Source organism: Pithys albifrons, chromosome 1 (genome assembly GCF_047495875.1).
Source record: "Pithys albifrons albifrons isolate INPA30051 chromosome 1, PitAlb_v1, whole genome shotgun sequence".
In the NCBI taxonomy this organism is placed as follows: domain Eukaryota; kingdom Metazoa; phylum Chordata; class Aves; order Passeriformes; family Thamnophilidae; genus Pithys; species Pithys albifrons.
This window is the reverse complement of record NC_092458.1, coordinates 36862031-36888613: the sequence shown is the minus strand read 5'-3', so window position 1 is coordinate 36888613 and position 26583 is coordinate 36862031. Positions and strand designations below refer to the sequence as shown.

At 35.8% G+C, this 26583-nt stretch overlaps 1 protein-coding gene across 1 annotated transcript in view; it reads left to right on the top strand.

Moving 5' to 3' along the window:
• The window catches only part of GPC5 (glypican 5), a 623049-nt gene that overhangs the window by 168852 nt on the left and 427614 nt on the right, over nt 1-26583 (top strand). Inside the window, 1 exon segment of the mRNA XM_071570483.1 lies at nt 26463-26583. Within this exon segment, the coding sequence (XP_071426584.1) occupies nt 26463-26583 (121 nt within the window).

Genomic DNA, 26583 nt, shown 5'->3' with positions numbered 1-26583 from the left:
AAAGAAGGAGGAAACAAGAAACATTCCCTGTCGAGTCTGTTTCCAGACTATGAGAAAATATCTTACGAAGTTTCCTCTCTAGAATGGGCTAAGGAAGGAATTTTTCTTTGCAAGCTGCAGAACAAACCAATTCCTGTGGATATAGATTTTGGGCATGGAACAAGTGATGGAGAAATGGGAAGGAATACTCATGTTTTACTGTGAAAATGAGAAAGGATTAAGGCCAAACTGAATAACAGCTGCTGATGGATCATGGAAACATTTCATCCATGCAAAACCTGTTCTTTTGCATGAAACTGAAACACATATGAAAGAATTAAAATAACAATTGTGGGGTTGTTGCTCTTCAGTTGTCCAGCTTTTCTCACTCCAAAACTGAGTCTTGAGTACCTGACCACCACACAGACTTTATCAAGCAGATAACCAGTCTAGGGTTGCTTCTTTACCTGTTTAACTGCTCTATATAAATATCCTGTGCATGTCTTCCTTGTCCTGAGTGTCATGTGCAATCTTCCTGGGTGTAAAAGAGACTGCCTTGTAAAAATGTGAGAAGAAAAAGGCAGGTGGATAATTTGCAAACTGGTGACTGACTAACTTAGGGGTGACTTTTCTGTGTCCAAGTGAAACATTCAATTTCATTGCATTCTTTCTAATGATGTTTGTGCTTTATAATCAGTTTTATTCTATTCCGTCTTATATATGCTGTATTGCATTATTCAAACAAGTTATAACCAGTGAAAGAGGCTCATTGCTTTAATAGGCTTTAGTTTATTTTCCATAGTGGAAGAGTACATGAAAGAGAAAATTAGATAAATCACATTCTCAGATTTTCTAGACTAGTCTTGATGTTTCATCTTACTGTAGTACTGGGGTATTGCACTGAACTCATTACTTATAGCTAAAATACAGAAGCAAGCATATGCTTGAAAATTAATTATTTTTACAGTTTAGTCTGAATTTGAAATAAATTTGGATGATACTATAGATACTGTATATTTTTTTTTTCAGTCAATTTAATCCTTTTGCCTTTTACCGTTATGGGGTTATTTTGGGTTTTTTTTTGTTTGTTTTTTAACCAAGTAGTGGGTTTTATCATGAATGAAAATGGAGATCTTTAAATATATAATGTGTTCATACATCAGTTAAATATTCAACAATATTTATTTGGCTCTACAGGAGTTAATGTACTATGTAGAATTTTTTTCTTGGTTTATTTCGATGGTTTGGAACGGTGAATGTGGCATTCACAGTGTGTCCCAAGAGTCAGAATAAGTTACAGTACTGCTCAGACATAATCTGCATTTTTTTTCACAGCAACAGCTGATAGAGGAAGCTATTTTTGCTTGAGAATTTAACTGAGATATGTCTCTGAGCAATAGGAGCGGATGTTTTTTTTCTCCCTTGCTGACTTGAAGTTAATTACTGGCATAGCAGCATGCATGAATTGACTGTGACAGCCAATGTCTTCAACATCTAATGAGTGAAAAGAAGAGTTTAGTTTGGTGCATTTTTAAAGGCCATTACATGGCATTTACGTGCCTTTTCATAAGACACAATTTCCCTTGAAATATTATTTTTATTTTTTGCCTTTGTAATGTCTGTATTAGAATTTTCTGAAATACATTCCAAGTGGTCAGGATTTAGCTGATCCATGCTGGAGTCAAGCACATTATGACATTCAGCCTGTAGTGTAGAGAGCTGTTTCTAGGTCAGAGCATTTTATTGTCTACAATCACAAAATGTGGTGTGGTTGGCAAACCCTGCATTGGTTTTTAAAATTACTGTGCTACTAGTATGTTCCAATCAATGAGAACCTCTGAGCTATGAACTTTTATTGATTTGTATTCTCCTGGGTAAAATGAACGGCCTTCTTAAAGTCTTCCTATTTCACTATCATGATTTTTTTTCTGAAAACACAGCTTAAAAGAATGACAGGTTTATTTATGCAGTTTCTTTGTCAAACAGCTCTTCCAGAGCCTGAAACTAAAGCAAGCGCTACAATAAGAATAGAAATGCAAGAGTAACTGAGTTTTTGATTTTGACACCAGAGCTTAGTATACTTTCACAGTAGTATCTGAATTCTGAATGTGTGTAATATCATGTTAAACCTGTTCAGACTTTTTTGAAATGTTTAATTTTTCATTCTTTTGAATTTGGTGTAATGTTCTTATTACTTTAAACTGAAGAAGCGACAAAGCAAAATTCAAGTCATCCTATTGAAATGTTTTTATTAAAGATGTTTTAACAACAAATTTCCACTTCACAGCTCAATCCTAGTTAATAATTCCAAGGGAACCATGTCTGTCTACCATGCCATGAGCAACTTAAAGTTCTGGTGCACACGACTCAGTGAAGGTACCTTCCAAGATCCCATTTACTAAACATACACTATTGAATTAACAGCTCTGTAAGAAGTAAAATTTAACAAGAAATACCATCTGGATTGTGTCTCAATCAGAGTGATAGAAGTACCTTCAAAAAATATTGGTTTTGTGTTAAACAGAAAAGAAGCTAATGAATATAAGAAAGATATTAAGCTATTAAAAGAGATTCCAAAGGAGGGCAATGAAGCTTGATGAGAAGCTGTATGAGGAGCAGCTGAGGTCATTTGGTCTGTTCAGCCTGGAGAAGAGGAGACTGAGGAGAGACCTCATTGCAGTCTCCAGCTTCCTCATGAAGGGAAGAGGAGGGACAGGCACTGATCTCTTCTTTGTAGTGACAAGTGACAGGATCCGGGGGAATAACTTGAAGTTGTGTCAGAGAAGGTTTAGGTTGGATATTAAAAAAAGATTCCTGACCCAGAGGAACTGGGTTGGGCACTGGAACAGGCTCCCCAAGGAAGTGGTCACAGCACCAACCCTGACAGAGATCAAGAAGTGTTTGGATGATACTCTCAGGCACCTGGTGTGACTCTTGGGAATGGTCCTCTGCAGAGCCAAGAGCTGGGTTTGATGGTCCTTGTGTGTCCATTTGAACTCAGCAGATTCTGTGCTCCTGTGAAATGGTGCTGCCTTTTTTTTTTCTTTTTGTGTTGTATTTTTGGGGGTTTTTTGTTTTTTGTTTTTTTGTTTGGTTGGTTTGGTTTTGGTTGTGTGGTTTGGTTTTTTTGGTTTTTGTTTTGGTTTGGTTTTTTTTGGTTTTTTGTTTTTTTTTTTCTTTTTTTGGTTTTTTGTTTTTTTTTTTTTTTCCCTGTTAAGGTAGATTTCATAGCAGCTAAAACTTAATTATTTTAGATATTTTCAGTCCTGGAATCTGGCTGATAAGGAATTACTGGAAGAGTCATGCTTCACATGTCTTGTAAATGCAACTCTGTTGCTTCAGAGGTTCACATTGATTCATTTAGAAAAAAGCTGGAGATAGTTACACATATAAATAGCTGTATCCAGCAGGACTTGGTCAAGGTCACAGAAAGTTTGTGACAGGGCAGGGAATTAAACTAGCCATTCTCTTAAATCCAGATCAGGTCTATAATCATGAACTGCCTTTGTTTTCAGGAGTCAAGTCAGTCCCTGCCTCTGCCAGAGATTTTCTGCATCATAAATCAGTTAATAAATTTGTTGTGGTCCACAGAATTCATGTGCACATGTAAAAAACTGTGATCATCAAAATACCTACCCCAACACCAGCAGCCATCAGAAAATTTATCAGGGAACCAAAAGTTCTGTTTCTGTGCATAGACAGAATTATCTTAGGCAATTTCAAGCTGAGCAGCTGTGTGATCATCTCATGTCAAATGCAAGTGCTGATCATTAAATTAGGGGTTTTTTTCTCACTAAATCCCCTATAGGCTCTATCTAAAGGCATGTTCTCAACACACCTATCAAGCACTTTCTGGATGAGATCCACACCTACATTATAATGATAGCCAATTTTTATTTTTAAAAAGGTGGCAACTGCCAGTTGCTCCATTAATTAATTCTGTTAGTTATTGTTCCATAGCTCGGTACTGTAAAGAAATCCTGTTTCTGTTTTGGAAATAAAACAGTACTATGCTCAGTTTGTTTGAATTGTTTGAAGTGATTTAAATGATTGACTGAAACACCTTATGACAGTAATTTTCAGTCTGAAAACTACTTACTTTAAGATGTGTAAGGTTGCATATATACATGTCGGAGGAGACCAGACTGATGAGGAATTCACCAAGTGGCAGATATATTACAAACACTGGGTAGACGAAGATGCGGAGGTCCAAGATCCCGGGGAGTGTGTGCAGCGGCTGGATCGGGACCGTGGGGGCTTTCGGATGGACACTTCCTCAGTTTAAACGTTATACCCTTAATGTGGCTACCCTGGTTATTTTTCCCTTAGTCGTTCCTTGTCCAAGTTTCCTCTTCCCACAAAACCCTCTGTGTCGCAGCCCCCTGTCCTGGGACGCCCCGGCCATGGGGGCGGTTGCCGGCGGGGCTGCCCACGAGGCGCCGCTGGAGCCCGGGCAGGAGCTGTCCCTGCCTCGGAGTGCCGGAAGCCCTAAGGTAGAATTTCCCCACCCACCTCATTCTCCTATTGGTCCTTTTGCCGCTCCTCCCCTCCCTCCTCCCCTTTGTTTGCATGCACCCAATGAAGTGCGTCACTCCTCCTCGTCTCCGCCCCGTCTCCGCCCCTCTTCCCCGCCTACATCCGGGGAATTCCCATGCTCTCCTAAAAAGCTAGCGCGCGGCATTAAACTTGGCTTTTCCTCGTGGACCTCCGGCTGGTGCGGGCTTATTCCGTTCGGGGTGCTCGCCGGGCCGGGGGCGGGAGGAGCCGACCTCGCTTCTAAGGGGCCTGATCCTAGGGAGCCCCGCTGGCTGCTTTCCTAGCCTGGCTCCTGGAAGCAGAAACCTCTCCACTGTATCAGTGGGCCTTTTACAATCCGCTGATATATACAGAAACCTGTGTACAGATGCATACCAACAAATACAGTTCCTGTGGCTGAACATTAACATGACTAAAGGGAATTTAATAAAAATGTAACAATTTTTTCAATAATCTATATCTGTAGACTTGAAATAATGCTACAGATATATATATCTTTTCCTATATTTTGGATAAGAGATATTTAAATTGTTCTTTGATGATAGCATGTTTTTTTCATGTTTTTAAATAAAATTTTCCAGTACAAATTACAGCTGTTCTCATTTTCATGTCTGTCTTTGGCTTTTGAGTTCTTGTACATACCAGCTTTGCATCCATTACACTTAAAGCTTATATGTTAGATTTTGTTTTAAAATTTAAATTTATAACATAAAATTATGTTTTATTCTTAATTTTTCGGTAACCATATTGATAAATCTTGTATGTGTTTTAGAGTTTGTCATACCATAGAAAAAAATGTATTATCGCATCTTTAATCTCATTAGTATTTTGGTTCTTTGATTCTCATTTCAAATGGCTTTTAAGAATATTTTAAATTGAAAACACAAATCATCCACCTAGAAAAGTTTTTACATCTACTTCTTTCTATTTGAACCTTTTTTCCAAGGGTTTATTTAAGCAAGAATGTTTCATTCATATATTGGGTTTTCTATCTAATACTCACAGCCTGTTCATGGACAAAATGCAATCTTAGAAACATGAAGGCACAGAACCAAGTTTCTTTAAACCTTAAAATTGATTCAGCCAAGTGAGTAGAGATCTTCTAGATCTTCATTATCTGAAAGTGCATAGAAGTGGAGAGTCATATATGTGAGGTAACATATGGTGTTGGCATGAACTACAGTGATTGTACTGACAGTAGATAAAATTAAAAATTCAGGAATCTGGGCCAGTCAATTCATTGGTCTGTAAATTACATGATACTGTGATGAATTTTTTTCCCTGCATAATATATGGTTGCACTTTCTCTTCTCCATTGAATCTTCATATTAGAATCAGTTATTTTGACAGCCAGAGGTGATTGCGGAAGTGCAACTCCTGTACTGATAGTACTGTTTCTCTTTGTAATCATAACGTGCAGAACACTTGCATTTTCTTTAATGTGATTAATACAGTTACGTATTCTAGAGGGTGTACTTTGGTCATAATTTGCTCACAGAACTATCAGGAAAATGTCTATTACTTGGTAAGGATAGGGCCCAGATGAGAAACAGAGATTTCTTTCATTACTTTTTTTTTTTTTTTTTTACTTTTTACTGTTTATTGAAAGATAATTGACCACAAAACACCCTAAGTTCATAAAAACATGCCAGCGTGATCAGTATATGGGGACACACCCATTTGGAAAAATTCTATTCAAAGTGTGATTTTGTTACATTGTTTTCTAAATGACTGTCCAATTTTGATCAAACACATCTATGTGTAGTCCCTGAAATCCTACTGGGCACCATGCCGCTTGAAATCCAGTGGCCTGAACCCTGAACATCTCATTTTTCCTTTATTCATCAAATCTTAATTAAAAGATTTGCATGTGTGTAAAAGCCAACAGAAGCCCATTTCTCTATTGAAAATTCCTTTCATTTATTCTGCAGCATTTATACTTTGATCCACTGTAGTTTCTCCCCTCATCTCATAGTTGTCTGACTAGACCCATTGCTACAATGAATACCTGCAATAAAGGTCCCCACTATGTTGATACCAGTTCAGTTTTCTCTACTGTGACTGGTGATCATTCCTTATCTGCTTCCATGAGCTAATCTTTCCTGCCCATCTCCTCTGAGTCTTCTTCCATTGTGGTGGTGTGTTGGCTGTCACAAGTGGGGAGATGGAGGCTCTTAAAAAGCTGAATCAGACTTACATGGTATAATTTTCCCTTCAAAGTTGCCTCTGTCTCTCCGCTGACTACAGTGGGACTCTGGCAACTAAGCATACAGTATTAGCACTTTTAGACAGTTACTTAGGCAGAATTAACCCAGGCCTATCTATGTACCTCTAGATAATGACCTCCCACTTGAGACCTCTCTAGTAGCTGATAAAGCCATTTATTTAAGCACATAAAAAGTTTTTTTTTTACTCTATATTACAATCACTGTCTGACCGCTACATTATTCACTTTGTTCTGTTAACAGTACATTATAGCACACTGACCTGAGAAATGGTGTGTAAAACCTCACTTTGGAGATCTGATCAACTGCTCTATTTTTAGTTTATTAGAAATATATGTCTGTTCATGATTATATATATGTATTTCCCAGGTATGAATATGTTCACTGTATATGTGGATATTGGACTATTTGTGTGTATGCTAGATGATGAAAGTATGATGGGATTACATCACAAGATCCATCCCACATTGCACTGCACTGTAAGAAGTTTGTGAGAAATCAAGGGAATTTTCATCTCTTCTGCATTGAAAAAGATGCATATTTTATTTGGTATATTTCCTGGAATTATTTACTTAAACAATAGTCAAAATCTGATGGTATTTTTTGTGTGCCTAAGTATGAAGAAGTTAATTTGCATAAACTTACATAATTTTGCTCGAAACATAAGGAGCTCCACTCCCCTGCATGTTGATAATATAAAATCTGCAAGTGTGATAATAAGCAGAAAAAGAAACACAGATGATTTTTATTATGTTCTTTCACATAACATTTCAAAAAACATTTGCATTTTGAAATTTTTATTTCTTGCTTAGATAAGGAAAAAAAATTTTGTACCATTTATTCTCACTATTCAAACATACATGGCAGCATAGCAATAGGGAAACTACCTCTTTGTATGTAACAGAAATGGCAGCATCATTAGAATTAACATTGATGGAGTTCTTAACTGATTCTGGTTAAGTTAAATAGAACTATAAACTTTTGCTGCATTTATCTTTTTATCAGTAACTAAAATTGTAACATGTCATGCATTTCACACTGCAGAATTATAGTCATGAGTAAACATTGTTTTGAGTGTCAAGCTGTTATCTTGCACAAAAAAACAGGGCACAGCAACAGACAAAATCTTCTAAAGTCCTGCTATTCATGCTTAAATATAAAATCTTGTTTTCTCACGTGATGTAGCTTGACAAAATGGATTCTCATGATGGTATAAATATGATTTCTCATAACTACCTATATGTCATGTTTTATCTCCTGCAAAATTTCATTTTATTAACATTTGTAAACTATATAAGTATGAAATTATGGAACTACATTCACATGTTACACTGGTGTTTTTCTAAAAATATATAGTACTTTCTAATCCAAGTGCATTATTTTAAAATAAGTGACTTCCAAGATAACCAGTTCTGATATAGCACAGATATCAGGTCCACACTTCCTAATGAATAAGCATTTTAATCTTTGTACCTCATCACCAGTTAGCATAGTACCTCTGGGTAAAAAAAACTGCATGTGTGCTTGTTATATCCAGTAGACACTTCCCAAATTCCCAGATCTCACTGAGACTTAATTTTTCCTTTTTGCATATTTGTGGAGTTGGCAGTCTTATTATGTCAACAAAGGTCTCTTCATATGTGAAATGTTTATTCAAACATTAGGCACAGATGTTTTCATAAATTTTGCCATTCAACAACTGGATGTGCCAAATGTGATCATTTTATGAAATGCTGAAAATCTGACTTAGAACATCTTCCTGGCCATTTGCAGACAAACCTACACTTACTCTACTGATGCTCAAGGCTGGCTAAAGGCCAGCCAGCTTCAGTCTGGAAAGCTCTCTGCACTTTTGTTAGCATGGGGCTGTATTCTCATTAGGATTACTAAAGTAGCTGGAGCTCACATCCTTCAGATCAGGACTGGCTGGCATCTATCCAACTTGGAGCATGGGCAAAAGATGCACTTAAAACCCAGAGGGTAATTCCAAAAGTATGGGAAACCTTCCTATGAAGGTTACGCAAATGCATAAAAATAAAGCAAAAAATTCCCAAATCCCAAGAACAAAAACAAAACAACAAACTCAAGAGCTAAATTTATGTCTGATTTATGTCTAATTGTTATTTAAGTGCAATCTTTATTTAAATAATAATTAAAAATAAATTACCACATTCAATACCAATGTTATAAGTTGCTGAGTATATTAGTATTAGTGTCAGTTTGTAATCATGGCTAAGTATGTCAGGTTTTCCCAATGTACTTCAAGGGTTTATGATACTGAACTTTTGTTTAATAAGGTACAATGCTTGTAATGTGCTATTTGCAATACCCAGAGTAACTAGAATCACCTGTATGGAACAGGTATATATACCATGGGAGATCTGCACAGTTCTGGAGCAGCAGCTGTTGACTAGATATGGTAGCTGACAGAATCTCAAACAGCATGAAACTTGTGTGTTCAAGCCATTCAAACAAGTCCTTAATCAATACAATTAGTGATGCTTACAAAGTGGTTCAGCTGATGAAATGTACTTTTAAGGTATGTTGCTTTTTTGACTCCACTGAGGGTGTTGCTAGATCTTCAGGGAGTGTTTTTGTTCCTTGGCAATATGATACTGGAGGCAGACACAGGGTTGCACGAACAGTGCAGGACCTATAAGGGACTTCAAGTTATCTATAGCTGCAGCTAAAAAATAGTTTTGTATCTAAATGTGAGTATCTCAATCAGGGACTGACTTCCGTCCAAATATTTTAAACCTTTAAATTTAGTTTCCTGGAGATAATTTAAATTATGGCTTGTGTTTTCAGTGCAAATCATTGATCCTAGTTCAATAAGTTAACTAAATGGAATAAATGGAGGAACATTTTGGATTAATTTGAATACCCTTTATTTAAATCATTGATTTGACTCATAAGTCATGTCAGCTCATCTTCAGGCTAACATGTCTGTAGGGTTGGAGTTTAGTTCAGACATGTATGTATGGCACAAGGTTTATTAAACTAAGGGATCTCATGCCTTTTTGTGATACTTTTGATAGCCTTTTATGTTGATAAGACCTACATGGCACTCATGCAAGGTTTACTTGAGGTACCTAAACACTGGTGCCTTGCATGTTGGAGGTACTCTAGGTACCTTGCATCCATATGCCATGCCAGGCGTCCTCTGTCAGATCTGAAGTCTGGCTTGTCTCTCTAAGCCATCCGAGGCTTTCAAAATTACACTAGTCAGTTGTGTGTGAGGATTTGAACTGCATCCTAGATGTCTGCAGCTGAGCTAAGTTTAGTTGTCCTCATACGTAGCCGAGGGAGAGAAAGAATACTTCTGGATATGATTGATCTTCTAAGTAAAAGAAAAGGAAGTAGTGAAGTGAAATGTAATAAAAGCTTTTCAGAAGGAGTTTAGCTGTTTAGAAAACCAACCCCTAGAGCAGCGTGCAGCCAAGATTATGAGTGTGTGATCCATGCTATCTGCAAGATAAAGCTGTAGGTGTTAACTGTAGAAACTGTGAACATCTCAAATGTCTTCCATGACTTCTTGAATTTATTTTGCATAGATTTGTAGTGAGCTATTCCTGGATGTACTCCAGGTGCCACCAAAGCTTCTCTATCACTCTCATCCTCAGCTGGACAGAGGAGAGAAAATATAATAAAAGTGTCATGAGTTAAGGGATTTTGATGATTTAGTGAAATATGTCTCCTGGTACTATTTATTGATGACAATCTATGATTAATAGTTAAACAGAATGAGACACAAACTAAAAAGAAAAATATGTTAAGTTCATCAGGCTGATGTCATCCCTAGGAGCAAACTGGCAAAAAAACTAATGTATAGTTAACATTATATGTATGATATATTCTAGCAATTCATTATTGATTTGGTTCAAACATGCTTAGAAATTATATAAAATATTTATAGAAAATATTAAATGAAGAAGCATTTTTAAAATCTTAATAGGTGGGTTTTTTTATTTTCTCAGGGTTTGATTATATTATATCCACGTTAAAAACAAAACAAAACAAAACAACAACAAAAAAACCTAACAAACCCCCCACATAGTTTCTTGAAGAAGATAGAAGAAAGAATGCTAGGACACCTCCCTTATTTGGTAATAGATTCTGTTTATAAAAATGTAAAAAACAAAGTGGACAATGTAGATTTAGTGTAACCATGCCTGAGAAGATCTAATTTTTAACCAAATATTTGCTAAATAAATGATGTAATTAACGTCTATTTCTCCAGTGACTACAAAGTTTCTGTTGATACTCAGATTTTACAATTAGAAAACTGCTTTCCTGATGGTGCACTAGGCAGTAATTTTAATTTCTTTTATTTAATAAACTAGTGAAATTACAGATAAATAGTGGAATAATTGTCCAATGTTCATGTCACAGCTTGAGAAGAGAGATATCTAAATTCAGTTCTGTGCTTTATTCTGGCTTCCTTTAAATTTCTTTCTTCAAAATAAACTTCTTTTTAAATGTGTTTCATTTTTAAACTTTGTCAAAGGGAATTAGAGTGTTCAAAGTCATTGTTAGTACCCTCCTACCTGCCTCTGCTAAGGATTGGTAAAGCTCTTGAAAACATAGCTGAGCTGGCAAATCTACAACAGAATGTCTAAAGGAGTCTGAAACTGTTTCTCACCATCTGAACAATGGTTTTGATTTCATAAACATGGATGACACTTGTCAAAATCCATCTAAGACAAACGAAATTTGGGGGCCAGGACAGGACATGCAAACAACTGTCTTGGTGGGCAACACGCTCGAATAATATCAGAGACTGCTTAGGAAGTCCCTGTCTTCTGGTTTATAATATTGCTGCTATATTAAAAAAAAAAAAAAAAACTCCAGCAAAGAAATAAAAAAACCTCAGGAAATGGCACCTTTTGTTTCAGTATTTTCTAAGATGTCCAAAACATCGATATTACAAAAATAATCCTATTTGTAATTGCGCTCTGTATTTTCACTGTCTGCCTGGAGAATAGACTCCTTGAAAAATCAGGATCTTAAACTGAAAGTTCCTTTGAATGAAGAGCATAAGATTGGGTCTTCATTAAGTAAGAAAACATAGATTGCATTAATTCTGCTCTCTGTTAATGCTAGAAGCTGAGAAAAAAATATTCAATGCTATTTGGGGACTCAATCCTATTCTGAAAACAAGGCAGTGAGATCAGTGACCTGAATAATGAGTATTTCTGAGATGTGTCCTGAATACTTTGTCCGAAGTGTTCTTTCTTTACTTGACTTTTACTGTGTTCCTTCTACATTGGTTAAAAATATTGAAGAATATTGAAAATATTGAAAAATACATCCCAGTGCTCACTCAGAATTAAGTATGAAGTGGCCAAAGTTGAAATAGTAAATCATGTTACTATATTAGTCACAATAGTAGCGTATTAGAATTTTACCTTCTTGTCTTGTGTGTAGAGCTCAGCAGTTCAGATTAAATTACTGCTTCTAAACCTTGTTAGAGTGTTTACAGCAGACTCATAGCAGCATGGGATTGTCAGCATCGAATCACAAATGGGAAATCCACAACCTTTCCAGAACCTATTCCAGAGCTTCACAGTACTTATGGTAAAGTTTCCCTAATAACTCATGTTTTAGACTTTATCTCCTTCATAGTAAAGCATCTTTTTTGTGTAATTAGTCAAAACAGGCCTTATGCTATAAGGAGGATGCTCAAGAGAAAAAAAGTCTTTTTTTCCTTTGTAAAGAAGTATTTTTAAATTGTCAGAGTTCTGTTGTTTCAACAGGTATTTTATTGACAGACCACAGTCTTCTAAAGAAAATATAAAATTGGCAGGGAGAGACTCCACAGGCTGCAGAATGACCTTAAGATGTTGGGGCTAAGACCCACTTATACAATAGTTCTAGCCCCTAGAGAGGGGAGTTAATTATCAGTTGCACTCTATTTAAAGGAGAAAGTACAACCTTCTGTGCATCAAAAGTTTGTATGGCCGTTCATGCTGCTCCATCTATTTATTGCTTGAATGTATATGACACTTTCTCTTTAAACCATTTCCCAAGTTCTTTTTCATCCTTGGCCATTAAAAACCTATTTCAGGGATAGGAATGTGGAAAAGCTGAATTACAGCTCAAGCACCAACCTCCTTGGTCTTCACAATTTAAATGATTTGACTGTTTCATATGCAATATGCAATCTGTTAAGTGTTATCAGAGAATGTGAAACTGCTTAGAGTGCATAAAAAAACCCCACAAAACCTCCAAACAAACAAAAAACCCCAAACACCAAAACCTGGGGATAGCGTCTTGCTTCCTTTAATTCAGCAGTTAGAGCCATATCGCCAGAGTAGGGAATAGGTTAATTTTTAATGACTGAGAGTTCAGGGCTACTGCTTATCTCAAAATCCAGAGGGATATAGGCCATTACAAGTATCAGTAAACACAGTTCTTAGTCTGTCCCATTAATATTTCTTCAAATTGTATGGACTAATTTGAGATTCCTGAGTTGAAAAAAGCGTTGCAGGAATGACCATGGGCCTCTAGCCTAGTGGTTAGGATGGCTTGCTAGGAACTGGATATCAGTTTCTGCTGTCATGCATATTTCATCATTTTGTCCAGTAACTGTAAAACAAAGAATAAGGACATTTGTGTAAAGATATGGGAACTTTTATCTTTTTCATTTCCTCCCCAAATATTAGCAATAAACCACAGCGGTTTTTCTCTGACCAAATTAGCCCATAAGTGAATGACCCACTGATGTCAACAGAGAGGAGAATTTCCTGTTACCAGCTCCTTCTTGAGTTACAACATGAAATAAATCTGAGGCACATCAGTCATCTGAATCATTATGTTTAATCATCTCAGTTGACAATGAAATAAGCTTCACAGAGTAGACAGAATTAATATAAAACAACCGACTGAAGAGAAGTATTTTTAAGGTGTCTTAAAATTTCTGTATATTGATAAACCCAGAATGATAAAACCAAAATGTTTAGCTCAAGAAATGTACTAATTCCTGTGACTCTGCTGGTGATTGTGAATTCCATGCTTAAACTAGTCTCTCTCTAGAGATTTCGCATAAGAAATTAAGCTGTGGTTTTACTGACATCAGTCAATGACCTAAAACTTATGACTAAAATGTCACTGCAACACTCTTGTAGTGTGAAAGACCTATTTTCCAGTTGCTTGTTCAATGTTTAATCACAAATGCATACAGACACAAATCCCATGATACTGAAGCATGTTTTTTTTCTCTCACTGAAAGTTCTTACTACTACAATGCTTTTAAAACCCAGCCATTGTTTATAAACACTCTGATAATTTCATGTTACTAAGCAGAGATACTTGAGTTTGTCTCAGTATGTAGATCATGAGAAGTATACATCTGTATGTATACATATATATACATATGTACATAGAAATACATAACTATACACAGGAGTTATGTATATTTTTGCAACACAAGGTTCATTTAATATTTTCAATCATGCAATACTCGTTGTAGTGTGCTTTTTCCCTGTTAAACATTTTTGGCAAAACTTTGACTGCATTTTCTTGTGCTTTGACAGCTATTCCCATAGGGAAGATAGCCTGTTTGACTTACATTATCCTTGAACCCCATGTTGCCTACTTGACATAATTTCTGTAACAAAGGCCATATCACAAGTGAAGTCAAAAATCAGCTCTCTGAGAACAGCCTTATCTAGCTTGATTCTCACTTCAGACTGCACGCAAAGCAGTCTCATAGAGTTTCCAAACTTGTAATAGACAATAGACTTCCTCTCCTTCTAATCCCAGAGGAAGAAAGTGGAACCCTTCTTTTCCTTGCTTCCAGTAGTCCATTATAATCTGTATAAATTTCTTATACGTTTTGTCCTTTGTCTGTTTCCACTGAAAATTTCAGTAAATTATATACTTTGAGCTGCTTTAGGACGAAAAAGGAAGATAAAAGTTTGTCATTGGCTGCACTGTTTTCTAGAATGCACTGAACTGCATGTTCCAGAAAAAAAGTCAAGTTCTTTGATGTCTTATTGGTGCTCAGGTATACAATTCCCACTTCTGAAATAACTAGGCACATCATAATATCTCATTTTTAATAGTATCTTCCATGATACAAGTAAGAATTGTGATGACTTTACAAACAGTAAACTGAAAACCAGAGAGAATAATAGGCTTGCTTGAGGAAGCTTATGACTTTAGGAATGAATACCCCAAGGTTAATGTAATCTAATTTCAGTTTAGTTGTATATATATTGTGTCCAGATTGTTGTCCAATGTAGAGGGCAAGTCGTCATTTCATCCTAGACTAGGTGCTGTATTTCCCACAAGAGGCCTTTCTCTCTCTTTTTCTTCTCTTTCAATACTCTGTAGGCAACCGAGGCAATAGATGTCTTATTTTTAAGTAGCTAAAAATAGGTAAGTGGTGTACAGTTGCTAATAATTTTGTAATCTTCCTTCTTCTTATGGAGGGCATTCTCAGGGGAAAAATACATAATATTTGTCTAAAGTCTGTATTTAATTAAGATTTGGGTGAATGGGAAGAAGACAAAACTGAGTCACTGCCACATTTGCATTGTAATTTTGTCACAATGGGGCCAAACAAAGAAAAAAATACAGTGATTCATTTGAAAATGAAACTGAAGCAATTATTTTTATTAGGACCTGGAAATATGATCTTCCTTTAATTCAGTAAAAATATTTTTACTACTGTTGTCCTATAAACCTTTACCCACTGAAGCTAAAATAAATGTATTTACATCCACTCAGTTCCACACAGATATATACACAGTAAGGATGCTTGCCTAAGTGTCAAACTGGTTTGAATGAAGAGAGAATTACATCTTGTATCTCCTCAAAAAAATGTTCTCTGGGATTTGCTAATATTGAAAATGGTGACAGATTGCATTAAAGTGCTTTATTTGGGAGAAAAAAGGAACAAACCAACAGGAAACAACCAACTCCCCCTTGCCGCCATCCCACACAATTGCTTTTAACACATACATTTCAAAAATCATTTCAGATGAAAAGCATCATCTGTTGGATACATGTCAGTGATTTCCACTTTGCATCGTCATTCATACACATTTAGATAAATTAGGAAGATACAATGAATCCAAAGCTGCAGAGGTGGATTGGATACATACAGTGACTTATTAAGAATCCACCAATCCTTTGCTAACTCTAAATGTACTCGGACAACAGAGAAGGACAGTAAAAAGCAGCTTTTCCACCACAGGGGATTTCATTCTTTAGAATAAACAGGACAAAAATCTATCAAGTGGTTCATGTAAGTGAATTTGCTGAAATAGCTTTTCACTCTTAACATTGCACAGTGGCTTAGGTTGATTTCTGCATATGACCTTTATTTGCTGAATGACCTTTTTTTCTTTTGTCAATAATCATATTCAGGTTAATTATCTGCTTGATAGTCCTTCACCATAACTTAACTGTCATTTTCTGCTAATTTTCCATAAATTACTCAAGAAAAAATCCCAAACCACTCAATAACAAATAATGGATTATGAGAGTGCACCTTTGACCGTGATTTGTAGTGGTGTAGTCCCTATGGGGCTGTGAGATAAGTATTGAATGTGTCAGGCATCAGTCTCACAATTATCAAGTACATTCCAAGTCTGTAGAGGATACTTTATTTTGTGCACTGAAGCATTATGTTGGACAAAATATGAAATGTCATACTTCTGTCTTCAAAGTTTCGTATCGTGCATAATGCCACTGTCACATGACCCTTTTGCCATTTCCAAGCAGAGATATTTTAGTGTCCTATAGGGGATGCAGGTTTTTCAATTTTAGATAATTAAGCTTGACAGCTTTGTGTTTCCAAGTTGTTTGAATTGTTTTTCCAAGATAATCCCTTTGTTTCACCAGCTATTTACTATAAACATTTATGTGCTTGTTTATGATAATTAATACCTCTCATTTCTTTCCTCCATTAAATGAAGGTACAGTAGAATTATTACAGTTGTTAGAAGATATCCAGAATGCTAAAAGAAGAAGGAGATAGTGTTGTTCTCATTTATCTAGATTTAGTGCACTTGCATATGTCTGCTGTTTAGTTATTTTCTAATGTAATAAGAATTTATTTTCTCCATTTTAAACATGTGACTTACCCAAGGTACCTAGTTTAAATGAAATATGTGTCTCAAAGCTCCTCTTCAGTTTTTTTCTCTTTGACAGAGCTTGCAATTACTAGAACACATTTATTTGTTAAGGTGCATTATAGGCATGTTTTGTCATGCTTTTTTGTGACATTCATTTTGCATCACATAAAAAAATACGTCTGTCCTGAAATTAACAACATACCACTGAGATATATACAGATAGGTAGATATTACAGTGATTACTGTTAATTGACAAGAAGACTGATTTCCATGGTAACTTTTGAGTGAGAATTCTTTAAAAGTTCTTACAAAGATTAAATTTTGAAGTAAAACAAAACAAAGTTCCCTGAAGTTGAAAATGCAATGCAGAAATTTTCTTTACAGTAGGAAATAACAGCATTTCCAGGGAAATGTATTTAAGATTTCATAATAATGAAGCAGAATTGTTCCAGATTTTTTTCAGTTAATGTGGACTAATTAATTCAGAGAATCCCCAAGAAAAGGAATAAGAAAATCAGCCGGAAAAGATAGTATTTAAAAACAATATCTGTAAATTTAACTTGAAATAGATTGCCATAGCAAGTTAATGCAGAACCAGGCAAAGTAGTTTTATTTCAAAACTCTCACAACTTATGGATTCTTAATTCTGATCAGAATTTATTTGTTGTGCTAGAAGAAAGCTTTAAAGAATTATTTCTCAATGTGTGGACTATAGCATTTCTTCTTCTGAAGAAAATTTAGCTTTTAATAAAAGTTTAATTCTTTGCTAAAAGGATAATTTGACTTAACAGACACACAACCTGCACTAAATTTAAGATGCGTAGTAAAACAATCCTTCTAAATGTGTGTTCCATACATGCCAACTGGAGAGAAGTTGTGCTTTCAAAACTCTTCGGAGGGAAACCTGTCTGCCTGAGGAAGCCTTCAGGACATCAAGTTATTGCATTAGCACTTTGTATTGCTTAATAAGTACTTATTTTTGGATGACACAGTTAACATAAAAGCTATGATGAAGTGACTTCCAATCACTACATATAAAATCCTCTCAAAAATGTTCATGTTCAAATTAAGATCATGATGGAATGCTGGGGGAGTTTATGAGTTTTAGATCTCAGAAGAGATTTTGTAGGATTAGGACATAATGGAAATTATTGATTATGAAAGACTTTGTACAAAATAGTAAAAGATCTGGGCCACACCTATAAATTCATGGAAAAGCTCTGTAATACTTTATTACATACTTCAGTATTATTTATCATATTCCTATGAACCTAGTTCCAAATAAGCAATTTTTAAATTAAATACCTATTTAAAAAGAATATTGCAAAGACATATAACTTAGTTTTCAAGTATAGAAAAGTCCAAAGGCTGATCTGCATTTTTTTGTCCTTTATCAAGACAGGTCTGGTCAATGATAAAAAATTAAATGCATATTTTTTATTAGTAATATTTTAGCTTAAATGATTACAGATTTTTTTCCCTGAAGCACAAATAACACAAGTTTTAATGAGTTGTTTTCTGCAAATTTAACAAATGTATATACAATCAGGGGATTTTTTTCAAATAAATACCAAATTACAGACCTAAAAATAAGTTTTCATTAAAAAATTCTCGGACATTTTATTTTAAATGGGATTTTTATCAATTAAAAAGTATTGAAAAGGTCTAGGGAAAATGGGATCTATCCTAAAATTACTACAAATACTGTCTCTGATAGCTGTGGGAAAAATATTTTGGACAAACCTTCTGAGGCTAACTTTGCAGTATCTACTCTTAAAAAGACTATGTAAGACTAAAACCAGCCAACCGTCCTGTCTAAGCTTCAAGTGTTTTTTAATGATTGCAGTGATTCTTTGATTTCTTCATCTTTGCTAATTAAATTTTTCACTGCTCAACACTCTTACTCATTTGTTGCTGCATATGTTTACTTTTTACTGGCATTCATGTAATTGTTAATTTCTCAATTAACAGCTACCCAAATTTTTGAAATGCCCAGCAGAGATGAAGGTGCAAGCAATAGCAGGCATAAACCAGCAATTATCAGCAATCATAAAGCAAACAAGCTGAGAAGAAATTATTGAAAAGCATATCCCATGTCTGAAATAAAACAAAATGTGGTGGGCACACTGTGCTATTTTACCATTCTTAAACACAGTGAAACTATATAAATACAGGTGGTTGCTTGAAACTTGTAAGTGCCAACAACCTAAGTTCTGAAGTAATTTAGAATTCAATTAATGTGAGAAACTGAGCAAAGCTAATCCCTTAGCAATGCTAGTACATACGTGCTTACTTTTACAAACTAGAACTTGCAAACAAGAAAATCCATTTAATGAAGGAGGGAATATATTGCAAAAGTTACAGTTTGGTCACTGTATCAATGTCAGTTAAAGAAAATGAAAACAGGAAAGTAAATACAGTTAATAATTTTAAAAGTTATTTGGTCTCTCATACATTATATTTACACTTTCTAGACCTTTCCAAAGCACCCACCGGAAGTAAACACCTACTTTCAAACAATTTTATCACTTCACACAGTCAAATGGAAGTCAGCATTGCATCATTTACACAAAATTGGTTTCAAATGCAGAAAATTAAGTCTATGGAGAGTTTTCTCCCTTCTTACCACATGAGAAGTTCGTGGTTATTGTCTGTTTGCTGTCATTGACTGTAATGCTATCAGTTAAGATTTCGTTTGACATGAAATATCACAAATGGAGATGGAAATCCTATTGCCACAAAGTGATGAACAAAATGAGCTTTGTCAGGCAGTGTCTCTGTACAGTTGCAACAATTACTCAAATGAACCTCCTACAACTGTGTAACCTGATACACCCAAGCATTTCAGAGGTAAGGTAACACACCCCAGTGATGAAGCGTTTCATCACTGTCTCAGTATCATGACCCTGTAACTTGACAACTTAATGCAGAAATTCCTGAGTAGCTCTTAATAGTGTCAATTGAGCCAAACGCTGAAAAGCCCAAGAATCACACAAAATCATCAAGATTAGAAGAGACCTTCGAGATCTTCTAGTCCAACCATCAACCTAACACCATTATCACCTGTAAACCATATGCCTAAGCACTAAATCCAGATGCCTCTCAAACACTTCCAGAGATGGTGATTTCACCACCTCCCGGGCAGCTTATTCCAATACTGTTTCAGTGAAAACAATTTTTCTAATATATAATCTAAACCTCCTCTGGCACAACTTAAGGCCATTTCCTCTTGTCCTTTCATTTGCAACACAGCATAAAAAAAAATGACCCTCATCTCACTGCAGCCTCCTTTCAGGTAGTTGTAGATAGTAACAAGATTCCCCCTGAACCTCATCTTCTTCAGACTAAACCCCAGTTCTCTCAGTTGCTCCCTACAAGGTATTTTTTCTACACCCTTCAGTAAGCCTTGTTGTCCCTCTACAGACACACTCTAGTACCTCGGTGTCCTTTTTGAAGTGAATAGTTCAAAAGCAAACACAGTGCTCGAGGTGCAGCCTCACCAGTACTGAGTACAGATGGATAATCACTGCCCTGGTCCTCCTGGCCACACAGTTCTGGATACAGGCTAATGTCATTGGCTTTCTTGGCCACCTGGGCACAGTGCTGGCTCATATCCAGCCAGCTGTCAAACAGCAACCCCAAGACCCCTTCTGCTGAGCAGCTCTCAAGCCAGTCTCCCCCAAGCCTGCAGTGCTGCATGGAGTTCTTGTGAACTACATGCAACCACAGTTGACCTCAGTCCAGTGATCCAGTCTGTCCAGATCTCTCTGTGGAGCCTTGCTACCCTCCAGCAGATCAACACACCCACCTAACTTGGTGTTGACTGTGAACTTACTGAGGATGCACTTGAGCCTTTTCTCTAACCTTTGATAAAAATGTTAAACAGGACAGACTCCAATACTGAGCCCTGGGGAATACTGCTAGTGACCAGAATGTGATGACAGAACATGATAGTAGCAGTTGAAAGAGATGTATCAAGATGGGATGACCAGCTAAACTTGCTGAAGTGTAGAACATCACCAGGTCTCTTGGGAGAGGCTTGACTTCCAGGACACTTAGGGATGTTCTGGAGACTAGAATTTGCTGTCTTAATACGCTTTTTGTTACTTTGATCTGCTTGAAATGTGGACCTAAAAGGAGCTCGACAGGGAAAATAATAATCTGTTGTTGACAATAAATATGATGTATCATATATTTGTATATGTATGTGATGTATTTGTTGTCATTGCAATATAATACAGATTGTTTTGTGCTGGAGGGATATAGAGATACAGCTGTGCCTTAAGCTCCATGTCCAAAATGGCTGATTCTTACAAGAATTAACTGCACATATCACAAAATTGGTGATAGCCAATAAAATATGATCTTCTCTTTTATCAGAGATTTTGATAGAATCAAATGTAAACCTCACCAGTTGTATTCATAGGTACAATAGAAAGTAATAGGTAATTTATATGAATATTCATATATTGAGCTCAGGAAATGAGCACCTTGTTATTCATCACTTTAAAACATATTAATAGAATACAAATATATTGATGCTTGTTTTTTTCCTAATGTTGATGAAAATGAATAGTACTTGGGGACCAAGTCTGCCTATTAAAGTGATGTGATGCATTACCATGCTTGTACAGAAATGAGCACAGATGGTGGGTCTATTACTTCTCTAGCAAGAAATTTGTCATTATCTTTCCTTAGGATTCAAGTCTGAGCAATACTTGCTCAAGTCAGACTACCTCTGTGGGGATCCTTCGAATGTTTTTTGCCATTACTTGTACATTACGATTCAGAGAAACAGGAAATTATTAATGCTGTATTAAAACTTTATAATAAATGTTGTCTCTCAAACTAACAGTCTGAGATTTTTACATTCCCCCCAACTAAAGGGAAACATACTTTGCATGTAAATGTAAGTCAACGGGAATGAAAATTTGTGTGCCATGGTCAGATTCCCAATAGCCCATTTAGCTTTGACAGATCATTTAGGTTACATTAGAATGTTTGAAGATGTTAGATTTATAGACATTTGTTAATTAAACATAATGATATATGGAATATGAAACAATAACATATAAGTAATTTGTAACTTTTTTATGCCAAAGATGCCATTTCAAGAACAAAAGAGTAGCTTAAACAAAAAAAGAGTATGACTTCCATAATCTTACTTTTACAATAAGAATCAATAAAACAATACTTCGTAAGGTTTTGTCAGTGCCTTAATATACACCTGAAGAAAGAAAAAAGATTTTAATATGCCTTGTGACTTCTCAGAGGATGTAATTACAACAAACTCAAGTGAGAGTTTTTAATGTCAAATTGCCAAATCTGGATCATCTTTCAGTGAAAGTAAATTTAATATGGGTTAGGATTTTAAATAACAATAAAAAATGCAAACATATTTATTCATTTTCTTCAGTATGTCGAGTGTTGGGAATTCATTATACATTGTCTTTACCAATTCTTCCTCCTATACTCTTCCTCTGCTCCAACATGGGGTCTGTCCCATAGGAGTCACTCAGCCGTGAACCTCTCCAGCATGGGTCCTTCTTTACAAAGGGCTCCAGCAAGGTCTTTTCCACAGGCTGCAGTACATCACAAACAGACTGCACCAGCCCGATCCTTCACAGGATCACAAGACCTGCCAGCAAACCTGCTCCTAGCATAGACTTCTCTCCACTGGTCTACAGGGCTGTTTCTCTCATATTCTCAATTTGTTTACTCCAACTCCTCTTGCACAGCAGTCTTTTCTTCTTTTTAAATCTGTTATCCCAGAAGTGCTGCCACCATCCCTGATTGGCTTGGACTTGGACCGTGGCAGGGCTGTCCTGGAGCCAGCTGGCATTGGCTTTATCAGATAAAGCTTCTAGCAGCTTCTCACAGAAACTACTCCTGAAGCACCCAGGCTGCCAAATCCTTGCCAATCACACCTCATACTTTTGGGCAAAATATTCTTCCTAATGGTATTGCATTCAAGTGAGTCTTATTTTTTGTCATTCACCTGCTTATTTTCTATATGTACTTTGCAAGGCATGTTCCTGGATGACAACTGAGATCCAGAACCTGGAGAATTCATTTCAGGAATTAATTCAAGAATTTAACTTCAAGAATCTGAGTTTGGAGTCTCTGAATATAAAATTAAAAGCTCTTGAAGGCGTAAAAACTTTACAAAGCTTGAATAACATAGCACTTCAGAAGGATAAGGGTTTCTGGAGGGAAATATCAACTCCTTTAAGAGTCAAGTAGGGGAGTGTGGTATACATGTAGTAAAGCTGATGATAAACCATAAAACTTTGGAATGTGTAGTGATTATAACAGCCTTAGGTCCAAACTTTTCTCTGTTGGCATAGTCTTGTGTGTTATTTGGGGTCTTCTGGGGCCTGTAACAGACAAATATGTCAAGAGAATGTGATAGAATGTGTCAGTGTTCACAGAACAGGGTTTGAACAGTTTTGGGGACAGTCAGTGCATTTGTGAAGGTTTTAGGTGGAAAGATAACACTGTTCTGTTTGGGAACATTGTTGTGGAGGATAAGTAGACCTGCAGGCAGCACAAAGCAGGGGGAATGACAAATTCTTTTATTCTGTAAGCCCTGGAAAGGATCATGCCAGCTTTTGGTGAGAGAAACATTAGGAGGCAGAAAGTAGAAAGGTGCTAAACAGCTCAGAGCAAGTAAGGACAAGTAATACCAAGGTTGTTACTGCCAACAACTAATGATCTAATATTTTTTCAAAGCCAGTAGACTTAGAGATGTGGTATTATCCAGCACTAGTGTGCTACTTGTCATTGCTTCAATGAACATGACAGCTCTTCTTCAGCTTCTTACTCTTTCCCATTCTTAACTGGAAAAAGCAAACTCCATCTCTGAGCAGCCAGCAAGGATGCAATTTTTGTAACTAATGTTACTAGTTATTTTTTTGGCGGTTAAGTGACAGAGTGGATTTCCTTCCTGAAAGAAAGAAAAAGTAGCCTGGTGAAGGGCATGGCCACTAATACTGCACATCTGCCTTTTGTGTAAAGGTGCTTTTTCTTACCAAAGTGGGCAAAAGAGGTGAAGGCTAAGTGAGATGTCATACAGGTAGTGTTTCTGGGTAAGAATATCTGGACTTTCTATAGGAATTGTCTGAGTCATGAGATCTGAGAGAATATTCAAATGCATTTTGGGCATGTTTCTGGGATAACTTGAAGCTTCTAACACAAAATGGAAAAGAGTCATTGGGCTATACAGAGTTGACAATATTGTAAATGAGTAAATCAGAAAAAGTTGTTTGGTTTTTAAATTTTTTTTTTTTTGGTTGGTTGGTTTTGGGTTTCTTTATTTGATTGTTTGTATGAGATAAAGGGAAATCAATAATTCCCTAGAAATAAATTTTAATAGATAATAGAGTTTTTCTACCTGGGAAACAGATGTATATGTATTTTTGCTTTGAGAGAATATGAAAATGAATGACTGTAAGAAAATGACATGAATGGGAGAGAGAAAACAAAATTAATTGCTAAAAATTTTTACTAGTGAGTAAATCCAACAGTTCCTTAGGAACCAGAGCAGAAGAGGAATGTAGAGAATTTCATTTGTGAAGTATTTGGGGAACATGATTGGAACTCCTAATATTAGGTCCACTCACCAGAGCAGCATTACTTTCCCAGCTACTTTCTGTCACATGAAAAAAGACAGTTAGTTCTATGGCAAATATCAGCTGTGCAAGGCTGTGAATTTCATTGTAAAAGTAGCTGAAAAAGAAATTTTGGTCACTCTTGAATGAGTCATTGGCACATAATTCCCAGGTGAGCTAAATTAATAAAATTGTAGCCTAGGGAAGTCTCAGCTTCTGTATGATTTATTTCTCCCCGCGTGGTTAGAGAAATGAGTATTATCAATTGAATTTAAAAAAAAGAGAAAGGGTACTCTTTTTCAAAGTTATGCAGTTCACAGGCAAATATGTAATAGTTGGATTTACAGCATTTGAAAAAATGCTGTTAATTGAAGAATTCTGAATGACAGAAAGTGAGAACACAGATTTTGCATGCTGAGCAACAGAAAATAAGAGCACTGCAAAGAAAGGATAGCCATAACCTTCAAGACTCTTTCATTGTTTCTGTGTTGCATTAAACCAGTATGTTGAGTTACACCACTTGTCTTTCTGGTGAGTTCAGCATTGTTCATCTGGAATAAATTCCTTATTGATTTATCTGTTTTGACTTAGACAAATTACTGTCACAGGATTTTTTTGGTGAAGGTTTTTACATTTGCTTTTCTTTTTCACACTAAGAACTACCAGAAGGTTTGTTGACCCTTCTCAAATTGCTTCATTAAACAATCACCCAAGACGAGTAGGCAGGCTGCAGATTTTTTACACAACACTATCCAAAGTTTTTCCCCATCTCTTCATGCTGGCAAGAAGCTCCATTACTACAACACTGCACAAAAAGCTGTCTGCTATAAATAGAAATAACACTTTTTGAAGAATATGAGTCATTCATATATTCAATGTATACACTTCCTTAGGAGTATCCTAAATTTCATTTAAGCAAAGACAAAATATTATTGATATGTGGCAACCTTGTTTGATGAATGGCTTTGATTGTTTAGCATATGTGGAAGGATTTCTGCAGCACTAAGAGAACGTGTAATGTTTTTCATAAAAAGAATCCTGCAAAAATTGAATGTGCTGTGTTTTCTCTATGCTCATATGTGAATCTAACAGGTGGTAATTAGAGTTTACTCCATTTCTGTTAAGGTTATTTCCTTTCTTTTTCTTACAGCACAACAGCTGGCAAAATACTTTTGAGACAGAGATATATAGAGCTATTCTCTTACAGAGGATGCAGAGTAAATGTAGCATATGGAGGGTATTTGCATATTGTTCAATATCTGTGATGAGAAGGTAGATATTCAGTTTTTCTTGCATAACTTGAATATTACATATAACACAGTAAGTTGAATGAAGAATTGCATCTGAATAAGCCACAGAATTGTTAGTTTTGTTTCTGTATTTTGAGTTTTGATGTATTAGAAACAATATTCCATTTACTACATCACTTCTTTCTGGAATCAGCATATACCTGGTTTCTATTTCTTCTTTTTTACATGTTAAGTACATTTTGGCCTTATCTGTACATATATAATTTACATAACATTAAATAATTTTAGCAAAATTTGCCTGTTGTGCTGCAATAATTGTTGTGTCTACATGTGCACTCACAAAAACACCAGGAAACTTCAGGTTTAATTCTGAACATACAGTGTGTGTAGGATCTGAAGTTTGTTTTAGAACTGAAATGTGACACATTTAGGCAATCATCATGTAGTTCGTATGTAACAAAACTGAAAGAGAGGACAGTCTTTTTGCACACTTACAGAAAGGCCATGCATAGGGGTGAATGTTTCATGGTTCAAAAAGTCGATAACTTTCCTTGTTAAATTTTGCAGTAAGCTTAAATTTATAATAAATAACAGAAGTTGTAGAATGTAGAATTGTATTGTTACATTTCTTCTTTGTGGAAAATACATGCACAAAACTAATGTACTCATTACAGTGGAATGTTGGTGTCATGAGAGATAATACAAACTAGAATGTGACTCTCTGAGAGTAGAATAAGTTACTAAACCATTTTTGTGTGTGTTTCTCTGTTAAACTAGCTATACACGTCCTGTGATTGGCAGTGGAATCAAAGCTCAGTCTACAAATCCAGAAGTAAAAGTGAAGGGAACAGATCCTGTAATAAGTCAAATTATTGACAAGCTGAAACATATTATTCAG